This window comes from Adiantum capillus-veneris, chromosome 15 (genome assembly GCF_014529385.1).
Source record: "Adiantum capillus-veneris isolate H3 chromosome 15, ASM1452938v2, whole genome shotgun sequence".
Taxonomy (NCBI): Eukaryota; Viridiplantae; Streptophyta; class Polypodiopsida; order Polypodiales; family Pteridaceae; genus Adiantum; species Adiantum capillus-veneris.
The window spans coordinates 5,207,069-5,226,156 of record NC_140945.1 but is presented as its reverse complement, the minus strand read 5'-3'; the positions used below and the strand labels follow the sequence as shown (position 1 = coordinate 5,226,156).

At 44.1% G+C, this 19,088-nt stretch overlaps 1 protein-coding gene across 1 annotated transcript in view; it reads left to right on the top strand.

Moving 5' to 3' along the window:
- LOC147440204 (protein RER1A-like) overlaps positions 1-19,088 on the top strand; it is a 47,067-nt gene that overhangs the window by 27,472 nt on the left and 507 nt on the right. The window contains exons 2-3 of the mRNA XM_086529995.1: positions 18,722-18,902; positions 18,991-19,068. Coding sequence (XP_086386121.1) covers positions 18,722-18,902; positions 18,991-19,035 — 226 coding nt within the window. The 3' untranslated portion in view covers positions 19,036-19,068. The remainder of the gene's footprint in view (positions 1-18,721; positions 18,903-18,990; positions 19,069-19,088) is intronic.

Genomic DNA, 19,088 nt, shown 5'->3' with positions numbered 1-19,088 from the left:
CTTATGATCATGCTGTGTGCAACCAGAGGATATGCATCTACACTAAGTGACTGGGCATGCACGGTCTACGAATAGACTCACAAAAGGGCCATATCACTTCCTATTCTAGATTGACTGGACTGACTGAATCTTGATCATGCTGTAGCTTGTCCACGGACACATAGGGTTGGATGTGTCACGTGACAGTAGCAATAGGGGTTAGTCAATCGGGCATCTCTGAGATCCAGAGTGGATCTAGATGGGATTGCTAATTGCATTGCCGATAAATCATGGTCCGAGATACGAATGAATGTTGAATGTGATTTGTCATGTGATGTCCTGTGATGTCTTGTGATGTGATTGTCGATTAGTACTTGTGCTAGATGTGTGTTCCTAGTGCGTCGGTACTAACAATCAGTGTCTGCTAAGACAGTTTATGGCTTCTGTCTGTTTTGCAGGCGTAATCGAGGGCGATTACAATGGTTTCAAGAGGCGGATATGTCACAAACTGGTGATGTGGCCACCCTGTACACATACATGCCTGCCCAGTGCTGGCATGGAACAAGCCTGCAAATTCCGACAGAATTGATGACGTGGCTGCAGTGTACGGACATGCCCGTTAAAAGTGGCGCATTCTGCGGGACTGGTTGACATGGCATGTTGTACGGACGTCCGCTTTTTGCGGTGAAATTTACAATAGTTTTGGGCTGTTTTTCTGGCTACGCAATTTTGCAAGAGAAAGCAGTGAGAGAGCTTTTGCTCTATTTTGGCTCAAGAGAGATTGAGAGAGAGAGAACATGCTTTTGGTTTTGAAGCTTTTGGGCTCTGCTTTTAGCATCCCTTGTAAATCTATATATTAGTAGTTTGGGCTCTCACCTCAGAGCATCTGGACGCAGAGTTTGAGAGTGAGTCCTGACTACTCGCTTGTACTTTGAGTTGCAGATTAATACAAAAGGAAATACCGAAAGGGGCGCTAGTCTTTGGGGCCAATATCTCTAGGCACGAAACTCCGTTGGGCCAGTGTCGAATCAATTGTGAACTGTGAACTGTTTTGAAGTGAATTCTTGTGGTGTCGCGGTAGAATCTCGACTTGGAGAGTCCAAGTCTGTTACAACCACCCATAGTCTAGGTTGTATCTGCTCCGACCGCCCGAGTTTGGGGCCAGCCCCCCAGTTGGGCGCCCACCTTGGGCACTCATACATATGGGGCAAGGGGGTACACATTTCATTATCATCTACTGGCATTGTATTGGTCTCTTGCTCATGGTAGTCATAGGGGGCTGATGATTGATCGCCCCCTCCTCTTCCTACACACAGCGTTTTGGGGTGTGTCTCTCTCTCTCTCTCTCTCTCACGCTTCTGCACACGTGCACTCACATTTTTCACTATCAGATCCATCATATTCTGTGTGCCTTTGGCCTTGTAATTTCCATTACTCAATTTAATGGGGTACCAAGCTTAGAGAGAGAGAGAGAGAGAGAGAGAGAGAGAGAGAGAGAGAGAGAGAGAGAGAGAGAGAGAGAGAGAGAGAGAGAGAGAGAGAGAGAGAGAGAGAGAGAGAGAGAGAGAGAGAGAGAGAGAGGACTCACTACATGCCATCGTGCATGCTCGTGGGTGCATGCCTATGTGCTCCCACAACTCTTGGAGCTTGAAGGCATTCCTTTTCCACTAGATTCATAGCCAAGTGTCGTGGGGTACCTTGCCTGACGCCCTGCGAGTATAGTCGCTCCTCTCAAGTACAATCGCTCTCCCTGTGTCGATTGAGGATTGGTCTGACCTCTAGGATGCTGCCATTGTCGGCCTTGGATCGCCTCCTTTGCAGTAGCTACCCCCTTGGAAAGCTTCGCCGATCTCGCTTCAGCCTGATGTGCACCTTGCGACCAATGGAGCCCTACTTTGTGGTGCAACTTGTAGTCTTATGGAGGATGCAAACAGCTTGGTTACTGTTCCGCATACGCTTCGTGAGCTGTTTCTGGTTGGCAGGATAGTCTTATTGCTTTCAAGTTTCTTCCTTTCTTTTTTCTTTGTTTGCTTTTCTTGCCGCTTTAACCCTTAATCCCTCGCTTTGGTGTGTGTGTGTGTGTGCGTCTGTATAGTGTGTGTGTGTGTTTGGAGAAAGGTTTTTAGGGTCTGCTTGGTTATTAGTGTACTTCTATGTCACAAAGTGATGACGTGGCAGACAATACGGATGTCCGCAAGTGGCGTTGGCAGGTTGTACGGCGCGTTGACGTGGCAGTTGTACGGACGTCCGTGAAACACACTGACTGTGGACGTGGTAGCATGTACGGAATCCCGCTTTTTGCACTGACTACTAACGTGGCAGAACTGTACGGAGTTCCACAAATTGCACTGATGCTTTTACTCGCATATTTTGAGTCAATTGCTTTTGGAACAAATTGCTTTGAGTTTGAAGTTTTTGGGGCTCTGCTTTTGGTATCCCTCGTAAGAATTTGTAAGAGCCCTTGGATTCTCACTATAGAGAGCATCAAGACGGAGAGGTCCCTCGGGAGTTGTACTTTGCAATGATTAATGAAAAATAAATACCGAAAGGTGCGCCAGACTTTGGGGCCAATACCTCTGGGCACGGAACTTCGTCGGGCTGTGTTGACTCTCTCTCTCTCTCTCTCTCTCTCTCTCTCTCTATATATATATATATATATATATATATATATATATATATATATATATATATATATATATATATATATATATATATATATATATATAAATTCAGTGATTATGAAGTTTCTGTTCGTGTGTTGCTATTGATTTCTCGCTTGGAGTGTCCAAGCCGGTTACAGTGGTATCAGAGCACAGAAAGATTCTTCTTCTCCGGAGGATCCATTCCTTTCTTTGCAGCACACGCATTTTTTGTGAAAGAATCTTTGTGACCTGACCCCGGACTTATTAGCCACTCCCACCCTTTGTACATCGTGCATCGGACGCGCTCCCGTCTTCATCGCTCTGTCTTACAGGGCATAAAGCCATAAAGAATCCCAGAAAGAATCCCAGATTACACATGGGTTCTCGTGGAGAATCTGACAAAGATAACAACTTTCAGTGGGAAGGCAAAGAAAAGTTGAAAATCTAGCGCGGGAACTGAAGAAAAGAATGAAGATACGGGCAAACTTTTTTCGACGGAAAAGTTTGCCGGAATGAAGTACAAACGTCAACTGCAGGTTGGTGTATGTATGGACAGATTGATTGGGACCTGAAATTGGCGAAACACCTGAAGAATTACTTGATTGATAAGATTTACTCGAGATGGCGTGTGACCATTGCTTCTCCTCTCAGGTCGGGAGGAAAGCCGAAAGGACAGACGAGTGCAGAAAAGCAAAACGTGTACTCGCAGAAAGAGATGGACAAGAACTCTTGAAAAGAAGATGAACCAAAGGACCACCGGAAGATAAACTTCTGAGTTACAGAGTAGCAGCCAAGTGCGGAAGAAAAGGAAAGATGAAAGCAGATTTGGTACCACATTGCGTGGGGACTGACCCGAATCAGATGAACGAAAGTACAAAACTTTGCCGCACATGGGGCAAAGTGAAAGATCAGGAAGCCCTCATTTTTCTTTGATGGAGGAGCCAAGGCCAACTTCTTTTCACTTGAATTAGCAGCTCGACTTGGAATTATGCAAGATAGGCTGAGGCCACAGGTGGAGGCAGTTCTAGCGGCACCGGACGGGATGTTGCCATTACACCGATCATTGGCAAACTTCATTTGCAATGTTAGGGGTGTTTAGGACACGAGGAATTTTATATCATGCCTTTGGAAGCATGTGATGTCCTTCGAGGAATCCCTTGGTACCACAATAACAAGCCGAGGTTGATTATCGAGCTAAGACAGCGACTTTTACAAATGAAGGACAAAGAGATTGTACTTGAGGAAATCCAGTTTTTTTTACTTGATTTTCTTGAAAGAATTGAATGATGATTGAAGGTTGAATATGTTTGACCCCGAAAAGGAACAACAAGATTTTCTGCAATAGGGGCTAACTGTTTGTTTGAAGGCGTACCAAGCGAGTTGCCTCCTTTACGTCCTGAAGACCACATGATTGATTCTTGGTAGTACACCACCGAACCGGCCACCTTACAGAGTTCGCCGAGGCCAAAATAAAGAAACAATGAACCAAAATAAATTTCCGATTCCAAGGATCGATGATATTCTTGACCGACTTCAAGGATCGACCGACTTCAGGGATCCTCTTGTTTCAGAAGGATTGATTTGAAAAGCGGATATCAATCAGATTAGAATCGCTCCGGGAGATGTCTACAAGACAGCCTTTCAGACAAGCTTTGGTTTATACGAATTTTTGGTGATGCCTTTTGGACTTACCAATGCTCTAGTGACTTTCAACCGAATGATGGATAGGATTTTCCAAGAGTTTTGTGGGCACTTTCTTTGATGATATTATAGTCTTCTCCAAGGACAGGGATCCTCTTGTTTCAGAAGGATTGATTTGAAAAGCGGATATCAATCAAATTAGAATCGCTCCGGGAGATGTCTACAAGACAGCCTTTCGGACAAGCTTTGGTTTATACGAATTTTTGGTGATGCCTTTTGGACTTACCAATGCTCTAGTGACTTTCAACCGAATGATGGATAGGATTTTCCAAGAGTTTTGTGGGCACTTTCTTTGATGATATTATAGTCTTCTCCAAGGATGAAGCAAAACATCGACACCATCTGCTACAGGTCTTTTAGGCATTGTGTGATCATAGTTTAGTTATCAATGCCAAAAAGAGCGAGTTTTTCTTGCCAGAGATACACTTTTTGGGACACATCGTCTCAGCAACAGGAGTACAGATGGATCCGGCCAAAAGTGAGACTATCCACGCGCGATTGGCCTGACTTGAAGAATGTTCATGAAGTTAGAAGCTTTTTGGACTTGTGTTCTTAGTACCGGCGGTTCATTCGGAAGTTTGCGGAGATAGCTTCGTCTTTGCACTTATTGATTTAGAAAGGAGTCCCTTTCTAATGGGGACCGACAGAGGTGATTGCTTTTCAGCCACTTAAGGAAAAATTGACTACTAGACCTGTGTTGGCTTTGACAAACTTGCAAAAGACATATAAAGTTTACTGTGATGCTTATGGTCGCAGTTTGGGAGCAGTTTTGATGCAAGAAGGCCATGTAATTTCTTATGAGAGTAGGATGTTTTTATGTCTTGACATGGTTGCAAAGATTTATGAATGAGCTATGAGCAGTGATACATGCTCTTACTCAATGACGACACTATTTACTCGGAGCTTATTTTATAGTCTTTACGGATCATCAGAGTTTACGCTACTTCTTGTCACAAAAGCAGCTTTCAGAAAAGCAGATGTGATGGGCTAACATCGTGTCACAATTTCACTTCCAGTTTGTCCATGCTCAAGGACAAAAGAATTTAGTGGCAGATGCATTGCCCTTCGTTCTGGCTATTTCCGCGATTCATCACAGAAGCTTCGAGGACATGGTTGAGCAGTACACCATGGATCCTGACTGTGCTGATATTTTTACCAGCATACAGAATGGGGAGACAATTTCAGGCTATTTCCTTGCGGGATGGCTACTTGATGACGAAAACGATGTTGCGTGTTACACAGTCCTTGAGGGAAAAGGTTTTAACACCATTTACGGGTCACCACGGCATCGACACCACCTTGAAGGCCGTGGAGTGTTATTTCTTTTGGCCGAGACTCAAGAAGGATGTGGACGACTTTGTTCACAGATGTTTAGTATGCCAGAAGGTCAAGTTTGATAGGCATGAGGCACAAGGATTATCACAGCCTTTACCCATTCCCACCCGCCCCTCGGAAAGCATTGCGATGGATTTCATCTTTGATCTCCCCAAGACTCAAAGTGGGCATGATGGCATTTGGATGGTCATCAACAGATTCAGTAAACAGATACACTTTGGTCCGGTAAAGAAGATAGTTAAGCCACCGATCATTGGCAAACTGTTCGTCTCACAGATTTTCCGAAATTGCAGTCATGAACAGATTCAGTTAACAGATACACTTCGGTCCGATAAAGAAGATAGTTAAGCCACCGATCATTCGCAAACTGTTCGTCTCACAGATTTTCCGAATATATGGCATGCCTAAGTCCATTGCTTTGGATAGAGATGCTCGGTTTACTAGGTTGTTTTGGAGGGCAATCAAGGTGCTCTCACGTTTTGAGAAGGCACGCCTAACGAAACGAAAGGGAAAGGAGCGACTTTTCCCAAAGCTTAGCATGAGGTATTATGGCCCTTTCCAGATTAAAGAAAAGATAAATGATGTCTCCTTTCGACTCAAGCTGCCCGATATTGGGAAGATTCACAAATGCATTCCATGTGAGTCTCTTGAAACCTTTTAAAGGTGAGGTGCTGATACTTGTTCCTAAACAGATTTTGTCACACAAGGAAAGAAAGATGAAAGGTAAAGTGATTCGGCGGTTCTTGGTTAAATTCAAGAACAATCCGGCATTAGATGCGAAGTGGATGGAGGAGGAGGACCTAGTAGATATTGCTCAGATTTTGGAAGTTTACCGTGAAGCATTCGGTTTAGCATAGTCTACTCCGATAGAACCCTGAACTCAACAAGGTTGAATCTGGTGCAGCGGGTTTGCACAAGAGGGGAGTCGCTCCGCTCCTTTGTCAACAGATTACCTCGATTGAATAAGGTCATTGATGTCCCCTTTGGGTTTCAGAGATACTGATGGGCTGACAATATTCTATTGTATGACTTTATGAAACGGAGTTCCCGAAATCGAACATGAATGATTTGTACTCTCTCATCTGACTTGTGCTGAAACTGAAAGACGAAATGACTGCAACATTTCGGTCTCATAAATCTCTATAGACATGATCGCAATAAGAATTAGTTAATCCGGCATCAGTGAGGTCCTGGATGGATCTAGATGCAATTACTAAATAGGTTACTGGCAGTCATGGTCTGAGATTTGGAATGCTCATGTGCAGTGATGTGACTGTCGTCTCTGTACAAGTGCTAGGTGTGTCGTGTCTAGTGCGAGTCAATGTCTGCTAAAATGGTTTATGGCCTCTTTCTGTTTTGCAGGCGTAATCGAGCCTCGAGGGCGATTACAATTCTTTCAAGAGGAGGTATGTCACAAACTGATGACGTGGCAGACAATACCGACAATCGCAAGTGGCGTTGGCAGGCTGTACGACGTGCTGACGTGGCAGTTGTACGAATGCTCGTGAAACGTGTTGACGGCTGACGGGCAGCCTGTACGGAATCCCGCTTTTGCACTAACTACTGATGTGGCAGGACTGTATGGAATTCCACAAATTGCGTTTATGCTTTTACTGGCAGATTTTGAGTCAATTGCTTTTGAGTTTGAAGCTTTTGGGACTTTGCTTTTGGCATCCCTTGTAAAAATTTATAAGAGCCCTTGGGGCGTCACTTTGGAGAGCATGTGGACGGAGAGTCTGAGAGCAAAGGTCCCTTAGGAGTTGTACTTTGCAATGATTAATGAAAAATAAATACCGAAAGGGGCACTAGACTATGGGGCCAATACCTCTGGGCACAGAACTCCGCCGGGCCGCGTCGACTCTCTCTCTCTCTCTCTCTCTCTCTCTCTCTCTCTCTCTCTCTCTCTATTAAAGCTCAATGATTATGAAATTTCTGTTCGTGTGTTGCTATTGATTTCTCGCTTGGAGCGTTCAAGCAGTTTACATTCTACTTCTTGCTTTTGAGTGTGAGTTAGTGAGTGTGTGTGTTTGGGTGGGTGAGTTCTTGCTTTTGGGTGTGAGTTAGTGAGTGTGTGTGTTTGGGTGGGTGAGTGGGTATGGGTGAGGCTGGTCCTAGAAGTACAATCTTGCTCTTTTTCTCGTTTGGTTTTTTGTTTTGTTTGGTTTTGCTTCTGTTGTTTCTTGTATCTGTTTGGTTTCTTTCCTTTTGTTTTGTCTTCTTTCTAGTTTTCTGTGGGTTTGGTTTGGGTTGTTGCTTTGCTACTTGCTTGCTCTCTGCTCTCTACCAAGATTGTACAACAAGATTTTACAAGGTTGTTGCCATCAGGGCCTCCTTCACTGACTCCTTGGGGTTCCCTCCCTAACTCTGGTCGTTAGGAGCCACCTTCAGCAAGTGGACTGTCACAAAATGTAACGTGGCATGTCCAACCGCCTGGCCATATGATGACGTGGTAGAACAATACGACACTGACAGGCTGATGACATGGTAGTTTTTTCGCAATTCACACTGATTGTACGGACGTTGTTGACGTGGGAGAATGTACGGACTTCTGCGTTTCACGCTGGCTGCTGATGTGGCATTGGTAGTACGGAATCCCGTAAAAAGCGTTGATTGCTTTTGATAGTTCTTTGGGGATCAATTGCTTTTGGAACAAAATTTCTTTTGGGGTTTATTGCTTTAAGAACCAAGGGCTTTTGAGTTTAACTGCTTTTGGCATCCTTTGTAAGAATAAATAAGCCCTAAGGGCCTCACTTCTCAGAGCATCTGGACGCAGAGTCTGAGAGCAAAGGTTCGCGGGCAGTTGTGACTTTGCTCAAATTGTTAATATAAAAAGAAATACTGAAAGGGGTGCCAGCTTTTGGGGCCAATACCTTTGGGCACGGAACTACGCCGAGCCGTGTCGTCTCGAATTGAAATGTGATCTAAAGTTTTGAAGTGTTTATAAGTGAATCTCTCTCGTGTCGCGACAGATTCTAAACTTGGGGTGCCCAAGTTTGTTACAATGGTATCAGAGCATGAGCCGTGTGCTTTTCTCAAAGCATACCGGTCCTATCAAAGAGAAAACAGGGTACCTGGGCAATTGTTATTGAAGAATCTTTGCCCAAACTTATTAGCCACTCTGTTATTGAAGAATCTTCGTGTCCCGAACCCCGACTTATTAGCCACTTTGTTATTGAGGAATCTTCGTGTGCTGAACCCGGACTTATTAGCCGCTTTGTTATTGAGGAATCTTTGTGTGCCGAACCCGGACTTATTAGCCACTTCCACCCTTACTTCATCGCGCATCGGGTGCGCTCCCGTCTTCATCGTTGTGTCTTATAGGGCATAAAGCCATAAAGAATCCGAGATTACATATGGATTCCGAAAAGACTCAGACGACTCCATCTGCCATCTTCGAAGCAGGAGGCGGTATGGAAGATTCAAGCAGATTAACAGAGAACGAGTACGGGCCATCTCGGCCTTCATAGTATGAACTCATGGAAATGCAACGTCAGCAGCAGGTTGACGAGTGCGCAAAGCAGATGCTTCAGTTTGCAAAGGATCCATAGTATGCCAAATTTTTGACCCGACATCCGATGGACGAAGTACATACTCATTGGTAGAAAGCCATCGAGTCGCCAATAAAACCGGCAATCAAGAAACCTCCTATCCCTCGGATGTTTACTGAAGATGAACTCGAGGAGATTGTTGAAAGGCGAGTCAACCAACTTTTTGGGTCAGAGGAGAAGCAATTGAGGAAACGTAACAAGGGAGTTGACTTCCCTGGTTACTTTGGCCGAAAATCTTCTTTTGAGAAAGCAAGAAAACAGAAGAAGCATGTACGCTTCGAAGCATTGTCCAGTTCGTCCTCATCTTATTTTGGCAGCTCCGATAGCTCATCCTTTTCTGACTCGAGTGATGAGGACAGAGTGGGCCAGAAATGACGAATAGACTATACGTTTTATTAAAAAAGGAAGCACTTTTACAACGCTAATCAATATGATTTTCTCGATGACAAGGGCAAGAAGTCCAAGGAATTCAAAGAAGGTGGACAAGCGGTAAAGTTTGAAACCTTTTTAGGGTTTGAGATGCTCCTCAGGATTTAGCCTTTATCCAACAATTTGATATAGCATTTTTTGGAGGTCGCTATACAGAGCACTCCAAGATTAGACGTGCAACATTCTTTTTGAAAGGCAACGCACAGACATGGCAGTCCACTCTTTTGTTAAGAAAAGAAGCACCGACAAAGTGGTTGAAATTCAAGAAACTTTTTTTGTCTTCTTGGCTCACTCAAGAGTATGAACGAGATATGAGAACCGACTGGAACCATCTTCGAATGATCAGGGGTGACACTTTGGATGATTATTGTGAAAGATTTTGGGATACTTACCTCTTCTTTCAAGAAGATCAGTTTTAAGGAATAGATTGAGAAGTTTTGTTGTGGACTCCCCGTAGAACTTCGAGACTATTATCTTGAGAAGAAGTTGTCCATTCAACAATTGATGGGACATGCTAAGTGGGGATTCGCTATGTATTCGGGTAACTTGACTTACCCACCAGTCGACCAGTCAAAACAGAAACCGACGACAAACAGATATACGAATTCGACTCATTGAAGACTAGAAAGATGAATATTTCAAAGCAAGAAAATGTTTTGAATGGGGAGAACCAGAACATATCGTTGCACGGTGCCCTAGCAAGGCACAAGAATCAGGATTACTGACATAATGGAAATACAACGGGATGAGGAGATACTCGTTCCAGAACAGTTTTTAGATAGAACCTTATGGATGAATTAGCATTAGTTTGCTGTATGAATTTATGAATCAAGACTTTTCAGAAGAAGATTTCAATTTTTGGATGAAACCAATGTTGTATGGAAGAACCTATTATTTGTGAGCATATATTATGATTATGAATGAGATGAATCATGATGATGATGACTTTGGAGCGGTGATAGCTCCCGGATGAACCAAATTGAAAAAGAGCGAGAAGATACTCGTTCAGGAATAGATACTGACTTTCCAAGACAGGAAAGAGAAAGGTAAAGTGAATGGTGGATCTTAGATAAGAACCATCCGGCATTGAATGCGAAATGAATGGAGGACGAGGACCTAGCAGATACTCCTCGGATTTGGAACTTTACCTCGACGCTTTTGGTCTAGCAGTGGCTATTCCAAGAGTTCCCACAGATCAACGGGTTGAATGTGGTGCAGGCGGGAGTGCACAAGAATGGAGTTACTCCACTCCTTTGTCACTGATTACCTCGATGGAATAAAGTCACTAATGTCCCTTTGGGTTTCAGTGATACTGATGGGCTGATAGTATTCTGCTGAACGACTTTATGAGAGAAGTACTTCGACATGGGATCCCCATAAAAGATTTCTCGCGCACAACAGTGCTTGAGGCGAAAATCTCTATAGACATGACTGCAATATGGGAGTAGTTAATCCGACATTAGTGAGGTCCGGGATGGATCTAGATGCGGTTACTAAATACGTTGATGACAGTCATGGTCTGAGATTTGGAATGAATTTTTTTGTGATTGATTTGTCATGTGATGTCATGTGCAGTGATGTGACTGTCGTCTTTGTACAAGTGCTAGATATGTCGTGTCTAGTGCATCGGTACTTAGAGTTAGTGTTTGCTGAAATGGCTTACGGCCTCTGTTTGTTTCGCAAGCGTAATCGAGGGAGATTACAATTCTTTCAAAAGGGGTGTATGTCACAAAATGGTAACGTGGCATGTCCAACCGCTCGGCCAGATGATGACGTGGTAGAACAATACAGCGCTGACAAGTTGACGATGTGGCAGTTTTTTCGCAATTCGCGCCGACTGTAGGGGCATTGCTGACAGGGCAGAATGTACGGACTTTCGCGTTTCACACCAGCTGCTGACGTGGCATGGCAGTACGGAATTCTGTAAAAAGGGTCGACTGCTTTTGACATTTTTTTGGGGATCAGTTGCTTCTGGAACAAAATTGCTTTTGGGGTTCGTTGCTTCATGAACCAAGGGCTTTTGAGTTTAACTGCTTTTGGGCTCGGCTTTTGGCAATCCTTGTAAGAATAAATAAGCCCTAAGGGCCTCACTTCTCAGAGCATCTGGACGCATAGTCTGAGAGTAGAGGTCCCACGGGCAGTTGTAACTTTGCTCAAATTGTTAATATAAAAAGAAATACCGAAAGGGGTGCCAGCTTTTGGGGCCAATACCTCTGGGCACGGAACTACACCAGGCCATGTCGTCTCGAATTGAATTGTGATCTAAAGTTTTGAAGTGTTTAAGTGAACCTCTCTCGTGTCGCGACATATTCTAGACTTGGGGTGCCTAGGTTTGTTCCAAGACTGGTCTTTATCCTGGCTGATAGGTCATTGCCAATTCCAATAAAGGCTTTGGTATTCACCTTGGGGCAGCCTCGCGCAATCTCTTGGTGATTCAGTTGTCTCTTATCTATCGCCTTTGTCATGGACCACTCTTTTCCTTTTGTTTCTCTATTGCCTTTTGCTATCAGATCATACCAGTTGGGAGCAGATGCCGGATATTGAGCTTTTGCAGATGTTCATTATCCTATTGACCTTTGATGGTTAAGGTTTTTGATTTACAGTTGCAGAGCGTGCTTTCAGTGGAAGTGCCTATCTTTCAAAGGCAGCTGTCATCCTCTCTTCACTTAGCTTGCTAGGACGATTTCAGTTTCTACAGTCTTGATTGTCCTTAGTTTTTACATTTCCAATTTCTTGCCTTCGAGCCCGCTTTGTAAACAATTGTGTACTTGCCCTCAAAATTGGCACCATTTGGGTGTGCGGAGGGACTTGTCAAGTAATAGAAATCAGCCTCTTCTCTTTGCAAAACAATAAAAATGAGAGAGAGAGAGAGAGAGAGAGAGAGAGAGAGAGAGAGAGAGGACTTCTATCCTTAGTCAGTTCTTGCTCCATGGCGGCCACCGCACGTGCACCGGGCGTCATGACAACTGCCCACGCACCCTCTACTTGGACATAGGACTTGACTACGGAGGACCTAGCCAATATTGAGGCGGGCACCAAAAACTTCTTGGGCTGGACAATGGTTGGGCGCATGGTGGGCCTCTCCCCTTCACGCAAGACAATTTGGGAGTGGCTGCCCTTGGTGGCTCCAAAGGCAGTATCTTGGAGCTCATCATGTTGGGCTGTGGCATCATTCGGGTGCAACTTTCAGACAACTACTGGGCCGAGTCTCTCTCCAATCGCTCTCCTGTCGTTGTAGGGACCCGGTTGTTGGTTTAGAGTGCTGGACACCAGACTTCCACGTTGAGGAGTTTGATCGCCAGCAGCGGATCCCTTGCTTCTCTCTCTCTCTCCTTTTTGTCAGTGGTGTAGCGGCTAGGTGGGATTGGTTATACCAGGTTCATTGGCTACAAGATCGGCACACCCCGGATATAGGTCCACGCACTTGATGACACGCATTTTCTGAATACAATATAGCTTTGTGATCCTATTACAGAGCAGGTTCGTCTACAGAGGTTGGTAGTTACGATTAGTGTCTCAGGTGCCATCAATTTGGGCACATGGTGAGAGACTGCCCTTCCCACCCTCCTCGTCGCCCTGAGCCACAACATCCCCACCTCAGGGAATAGCGGAGGGTTGGCAAAAGGCCCCTCATCGCCATACCTTTTGATGGACACTGCCTCATGTGGCACCACATCCACCACCTCGATAGCCAATCTCACTGGTTTCAACTACTCATTGGTTTAGCCACTACCGAACATACCCTCTACTTCGCGGCATCCACCCACGACTAACTCACATTCTGTTGTGGAGATTGATTTTCCACCGCTACCATCTTTACCATCCCCTTCTAAGTTCTCCCATTCCACCCTCACCCACTGCCACTGCAGGCTGCAGCTCCATCACCCCCTACCACCCACCCCAACCCCCCCACCCTCACCCATGGCACTCCACCCTCTCCACCCCTTTTGTGCAGCCCATCGCCCCGTCATGTTTCTCTATCCTTCATAGCTTCTATGCCGCCAGCTTGGTAGTTTTCTAGAGTTGAGTACAACGGTCATAGCACTGGGTTGTTATTGGTTCGCATTTTACGGCGTGCACAGAAGGCACGCTCTCTTCTAGGTAGTCGGCAGAGTCCCATGCTCTTCTTCTCCCTACCTTTTACTAGCATGGAGACATGGACATAAGTTTTAGTATTGGATTTTATTCTTTGCCACACCTTGCAGGCTATCATACTTGGGCTAAAACCGGCCTGTAGGGTGGTAGACTTTAGCTTTCACCCGATCTTTACTTTGATAAACTGTTTAACTTTACGACACAAAGGAACTTCACGAATAAGCCTGTGATTGGAATTACACTTCAAAACAAACCACGACTTGGCAGCTAGAGCTCTCCCAAGCAGACGACGACACCTGTTGGCCCCAAACACTGGCGCCCCTTTCGGTATTTCTTTATTCTTATTACACTTGAGAAAAACTTGTAAACTTCTACAAGCTGTCCCACTTTTATCGGTTTAAAATTCCCCTACTCTAACACGATTTCGGTAGCATAACCACAATAGAAGTCTCCACAGACAAAATCCCAAGCAATCGGTGACTTTCCACGCACTTTGGAGCACTATACAAAACCCGGAGAAAAATTACAGCACGCTGAATGCTCTGTTTTTGGCCTCCAATTTGCACCAAAACACCTGTTCGGTGATTCCCTAGCTTCCCCGAAGCTCCTGGGACCTGTAGGCATCAAAACTGGCCAAAACCCTAAACCTGAACTAAATTACAGCAAGCTGTAATTCTCTGTTTTGCGCACCGATTCGTGTGCTGATCACTTCTGTGGGTAGCCCTCGAGCTCTCGCTCCTGTAGGGTCAATTGCCCCTTGAATTAGACGAGATTCTTCGCGGGAAATCTCTCTAAATTGTCCTCTACAAGCACCCAAGGCTTTCCCAAGGCTTTTCTGGCATTACCTTGTAGTTTAGGTGCGAAACCCTAAACCTACAAAAAAACACAGCAGGCTGTAATTTTCTGTTTCACAACATTTTGCGCGGAGCAAACACGTCTACGCGTGTCTCAGAGGCTCCCGCATGCAATGGGATTGTTCCCCTCTGAATTGGACGAGTTTTCACGCGAGAAAACTCTCCGTTTTTGCTTTCCTTTGCGATGAAATTGTGTGCACCTAAAGGGGATTATCTGCACAAAAGGCTCTTGCCTTGGCAAACGGGCATAAAACCCTCAAATTTGTACATGGTCATTTGAGAAGCCCAACTAGTGGGGCATTACCATATGTGCAAAGGAGAGAGAGAGATGCGCGAGAGCAAATCATGGCGCTACATAGAGCAAGGGAGAAGGCAAGCTTTCCATTAAAGCTGTGATCACCTGCACCCACTACTCACACACAGTGTAGCACACTTCTAAAGTCCAAATATCAGCCCCCACTCAAAAATGGGTGCCCCGGGGCCTCTTGGATAGGCTTCTGGAAAGTATGTGTTGTTCTGCATGCAGCTCCAAGTGTCCATTTGACTCCCTTTGGTTTAATTTCCTAGTACCCACCAACTTAAAAGTCTTGCCGAGGGGCCTAAATGACTTTGAGCAGAGCCTAGCCAACCTTTTACGGCTCGGATTTCAGTGGCGATTGGCTCGATCGTCTCGTGGCGACCTGCCCAGGCTGCATCCCATCATGCATTGCTACCGATAGACTAGCACAAAGCATATGAGCTATAAAGTGGATACACATAGAGGATTGCTATTGTTTACCACTGGTTCTATCTGTGGACTATACAACTCCAATCCCTTGCACCATGCGAGTATGGTGAGAGTCGGTAGTGAGTGCTCTTCTGACTACTTTGGTTCTTGGTTTACAGCTGCTCGCTTCTTTACCCCAGGACAACTTCTACGACCACTACCACATGATGAGGTTGCGCTTCCATTAGCTCTTATTCCACGGCTTTGACCAGGGATCAAGAGAGCTCATGCTGTCGCAAGCATGCCTTTACTTAGCCATTATCATCTTTCATAGTAGATTGGCCTGGTCTACTAGATGCTTGAGAGACTAAGCTACTGCAAGCTTGAGTTATCGCATGAATACACTATTATGTTGGGCCATGATTGAATTTCCTTGTATGTGTATGTCATCTCTTTCCTAGGTACTTCCAAAACTTTGGCTGCTACTCCTCATATCCATTGAAAATTAGCACTCAAGTAAATACAGTCGTGGTTTAGGATATTGTTAATTGCAAAGAATAGTGGAGTGGGTTTAATAGTGTGAGGCTGGCAACGGTTCTTATTGGGCGGCTAATAGCTCAATAATGGTTACAAGCCATGAAAGATTCCATTATTAAGACCATAGATCCCGATGTGTCCCCCGTACCCTATAAACATTCATATCAACCAAGTTAATAAATCCCAGTCCCACTTGCCCTATTGCAATGAACAACTCTAATCTTTCATAGATTACTCAATGACCTCTCTTCTTAGGCAAGAAAAGAGAAACCTGAGCTCTGATACCAATGTCAGAGAATCTAATGCTTACTTTTAGATTCAACGGAATTTAACTATGAAAGGAGAGAGTTTTGTTGAAGAGAAATCAAGGAGATTATAGGTTGTGCTGAGCTGATTTCTTTACACGATTACACATAAAAAACACTATAATCATGCACATAATTCAAAGAGGATACACAATTAAGATTGAAAACTCAATGAGGACTAGATTTTCTTGGAGCCGGTCCTCCCCTCCAAAAGCACATTATAATCCTCTCAAACGAGAGCTTTGCTATAATACATGTTTGTGCTCTTGCGGAGCTTTTCTTGAACCAAGAAGATGGTGTTCTTCAAGATTCCATGGTATAACCCTCCTTCCAAACTCTAAACACCCGAGCGGGGGAGAAAGGAACTACGGGAAAAGAGGAAGATGAGAGTGAAAAGAAGTATTTTTCAAGCAAGAGAATTGATAATCCGTGTACGCTTAAGCGCTCATGGGCAAGCTCTTAGCATAGCTTAGTAATAGAATAGTAGAGATGGAGAAGAAGAAACTTTCATTGGCTTGGATTTACAGCCATAGCCAAGAGCTTGAGCATAGAGTCCATCTCTAGAGCTCCCATGAGAGAGAGAGAGAGAGAGAGAGAGAGAGAGAGAGAGCTTTCTTTGCCAACTTGGGCACTTGAGAGAGTGTGTGAGAGGAGCAAGAGAGCAAAAATCTCAACGAGCCCCTCCTTATATGCTTGTGCAAGTGTGCAACTAGTCTTCAATTAGAATGCTTAACACTTTGCCAATGAGGTGGGAACACCCTATAATGCAACTCATGCTTATCCTACACTTGTCCTAGCTTGCCTTGCATGAAGAACTTGCCTCCCCCCCCTCCCCCTCTTTGGACTCTTCTTGGCAAGTAGAGACACCACATACACTCACACACATTTGTTAAGTTCACACATAGCAAGTGTGTACTACTTTGGACATGTGGCTTAGTCAAGCTTAGTAAGCCTAGTCAAGCTTAGTAAACAAAGACTAGAGTCAAACTTACTAAATGAGGAAGGATTGATCTAACCTTGGTCTTTAGCTTTTCCCTTTCATTTATTAAAAACCATAAACTTACCTGTTTATTAATTAAATCGAGTGTAAGACCTTTGTACAAACCTTGGAGGCTTATGAAGCTGACCCGGGGCTACAACCTATCTACTAATTTAGGACTTGCTAAATTATGATAAACTTTGGTAAAAATAAAACTCACCCTTTTGGCTTTAAAACTTGCACCTCTTGTGCAAAGCCTTGGCATAGTGCTTTGGAGGTGCCACCAAGCTGCTTCCAAAACCTGCTAAATTTAAACCTGTGCAACTTAGAATTTCACCCTAAGGCTTCCGAGACTTCATACTTTGAGTTTAAAGATTTATTTTAATGACTTGAGCTTAGCACTATCACTTTCTATTTTTAGACTCCTATAATTGCTCTCAGTCATCTCCTTTGTCGTGTACCTTTGATCAAGGTTGCCTGGGATACATTTATCCTTCCTTGACCTGTACATATGACTGAGATAACTAATTAGCAGTTATGCTCTTTTATGGACTTTTCCCCTTTTGGTCCCAAGCTTTGACCAGTTGGTCCATCAACACTTGATCAATTTCACTTGTTCTCTTTTTATTTTCCGTGGACTTGAGTGACTAAATTCAGTTGGAAAATACTTTGAGAAGGTTAAAAATTAATATCGATGACAAAATTGGCAAAGTATGTCCATGGAATCCATAATTCCATTGTGGCAGTACCAAGAACTCAAAAAGCAAATAATACTATTTTGGTAGTAGTTGATCGTTTGAGCAAGATGTTTTATTTCATTCCAACATCCGAGGTTGTGGAAGCTCCACAGGTAGCTAATGTGTCTATTCAAAACATTTTAGACTACATGGATTGCATCAATCCATAGTTTGATAGGAAGACTAATTGGGATTTATATCTTCCATTGATGGAATTTGTGTATAATAGCCTTCTGCATTGAGCTATGGATTTACACTACTTCAATGAATTATGGTACGACCCTATTAGCTCTTGGGATATTAGGCTCTCAGGTACGTTGCGTTTGCTCAGGTGCTCAACACTAGGTTGCCAGCTCACAACAGAGTGCGGAGGAGACATACACATGCACGCGTGCACACATATAGGCATGCACATGCACACACACGATCCAGGAAATCCTCACATGAACATGGTATCCCTCTTCCTATTTAGATGGAAAAGCAGATTTGGATGCAAAATTTGGGGTTTTCCCTAGATTTGCTCGGTCATTAAAAGATGGCTAGTGGCAACAAAAAGAGTAGCAGGAAGAGTAGGCACTTTTTGACAGTAGGAAGAACTACAGCTTTCTCAGACAAACCTCACATATCTCTCTCTTGAATCAAAAGCAGGCAGCATCTTGTATGATTATGGTTTGTGTTTTCCCAATTGGGAACACCTGCCTCTTGTTTAGAATAATGCCTTGGTCTAATGCAAACTGGCTGTGTGCCATTGTCTCTGAACTTTAAAACTTTCTGCCTGGTGAATTTTTAAGACATTTGCAAGCCCTCAGTTTCGATTTTCTTGCTGTTTAACATTTGCAAGCCCTCAGTTTCCTTGATTTTACTCTTTGTCCAGGTACTCAATAACCAAAGCATTTTGTGTGGCATTTGTCATGACGTTCTTCTCAATATTTGACGTTCCTGTTTTCTGGCCTATCTTGCTACTTTACTGGGTGGTTCTCTTTGTACTCACTATGCGGCGGCAGCTCCAACACATGATCAAATACAAATATGTCCCATTCGACTTTGGAAAACAGGTTTTATTACCACAGCATACAGCACATGTAGCAATGTAAATTTTACAGATTGTGGGTTAAAATATCCATTTTTTGGGTGTACCTACAGCGCTATGCAGGGACATCTGAGAAAGCGAGTGTTCCTGTAGATTAGACGACTGCTCTAAATTGATGGGGAATGGTGATGGTCAGTTCTGCTTTGATTGC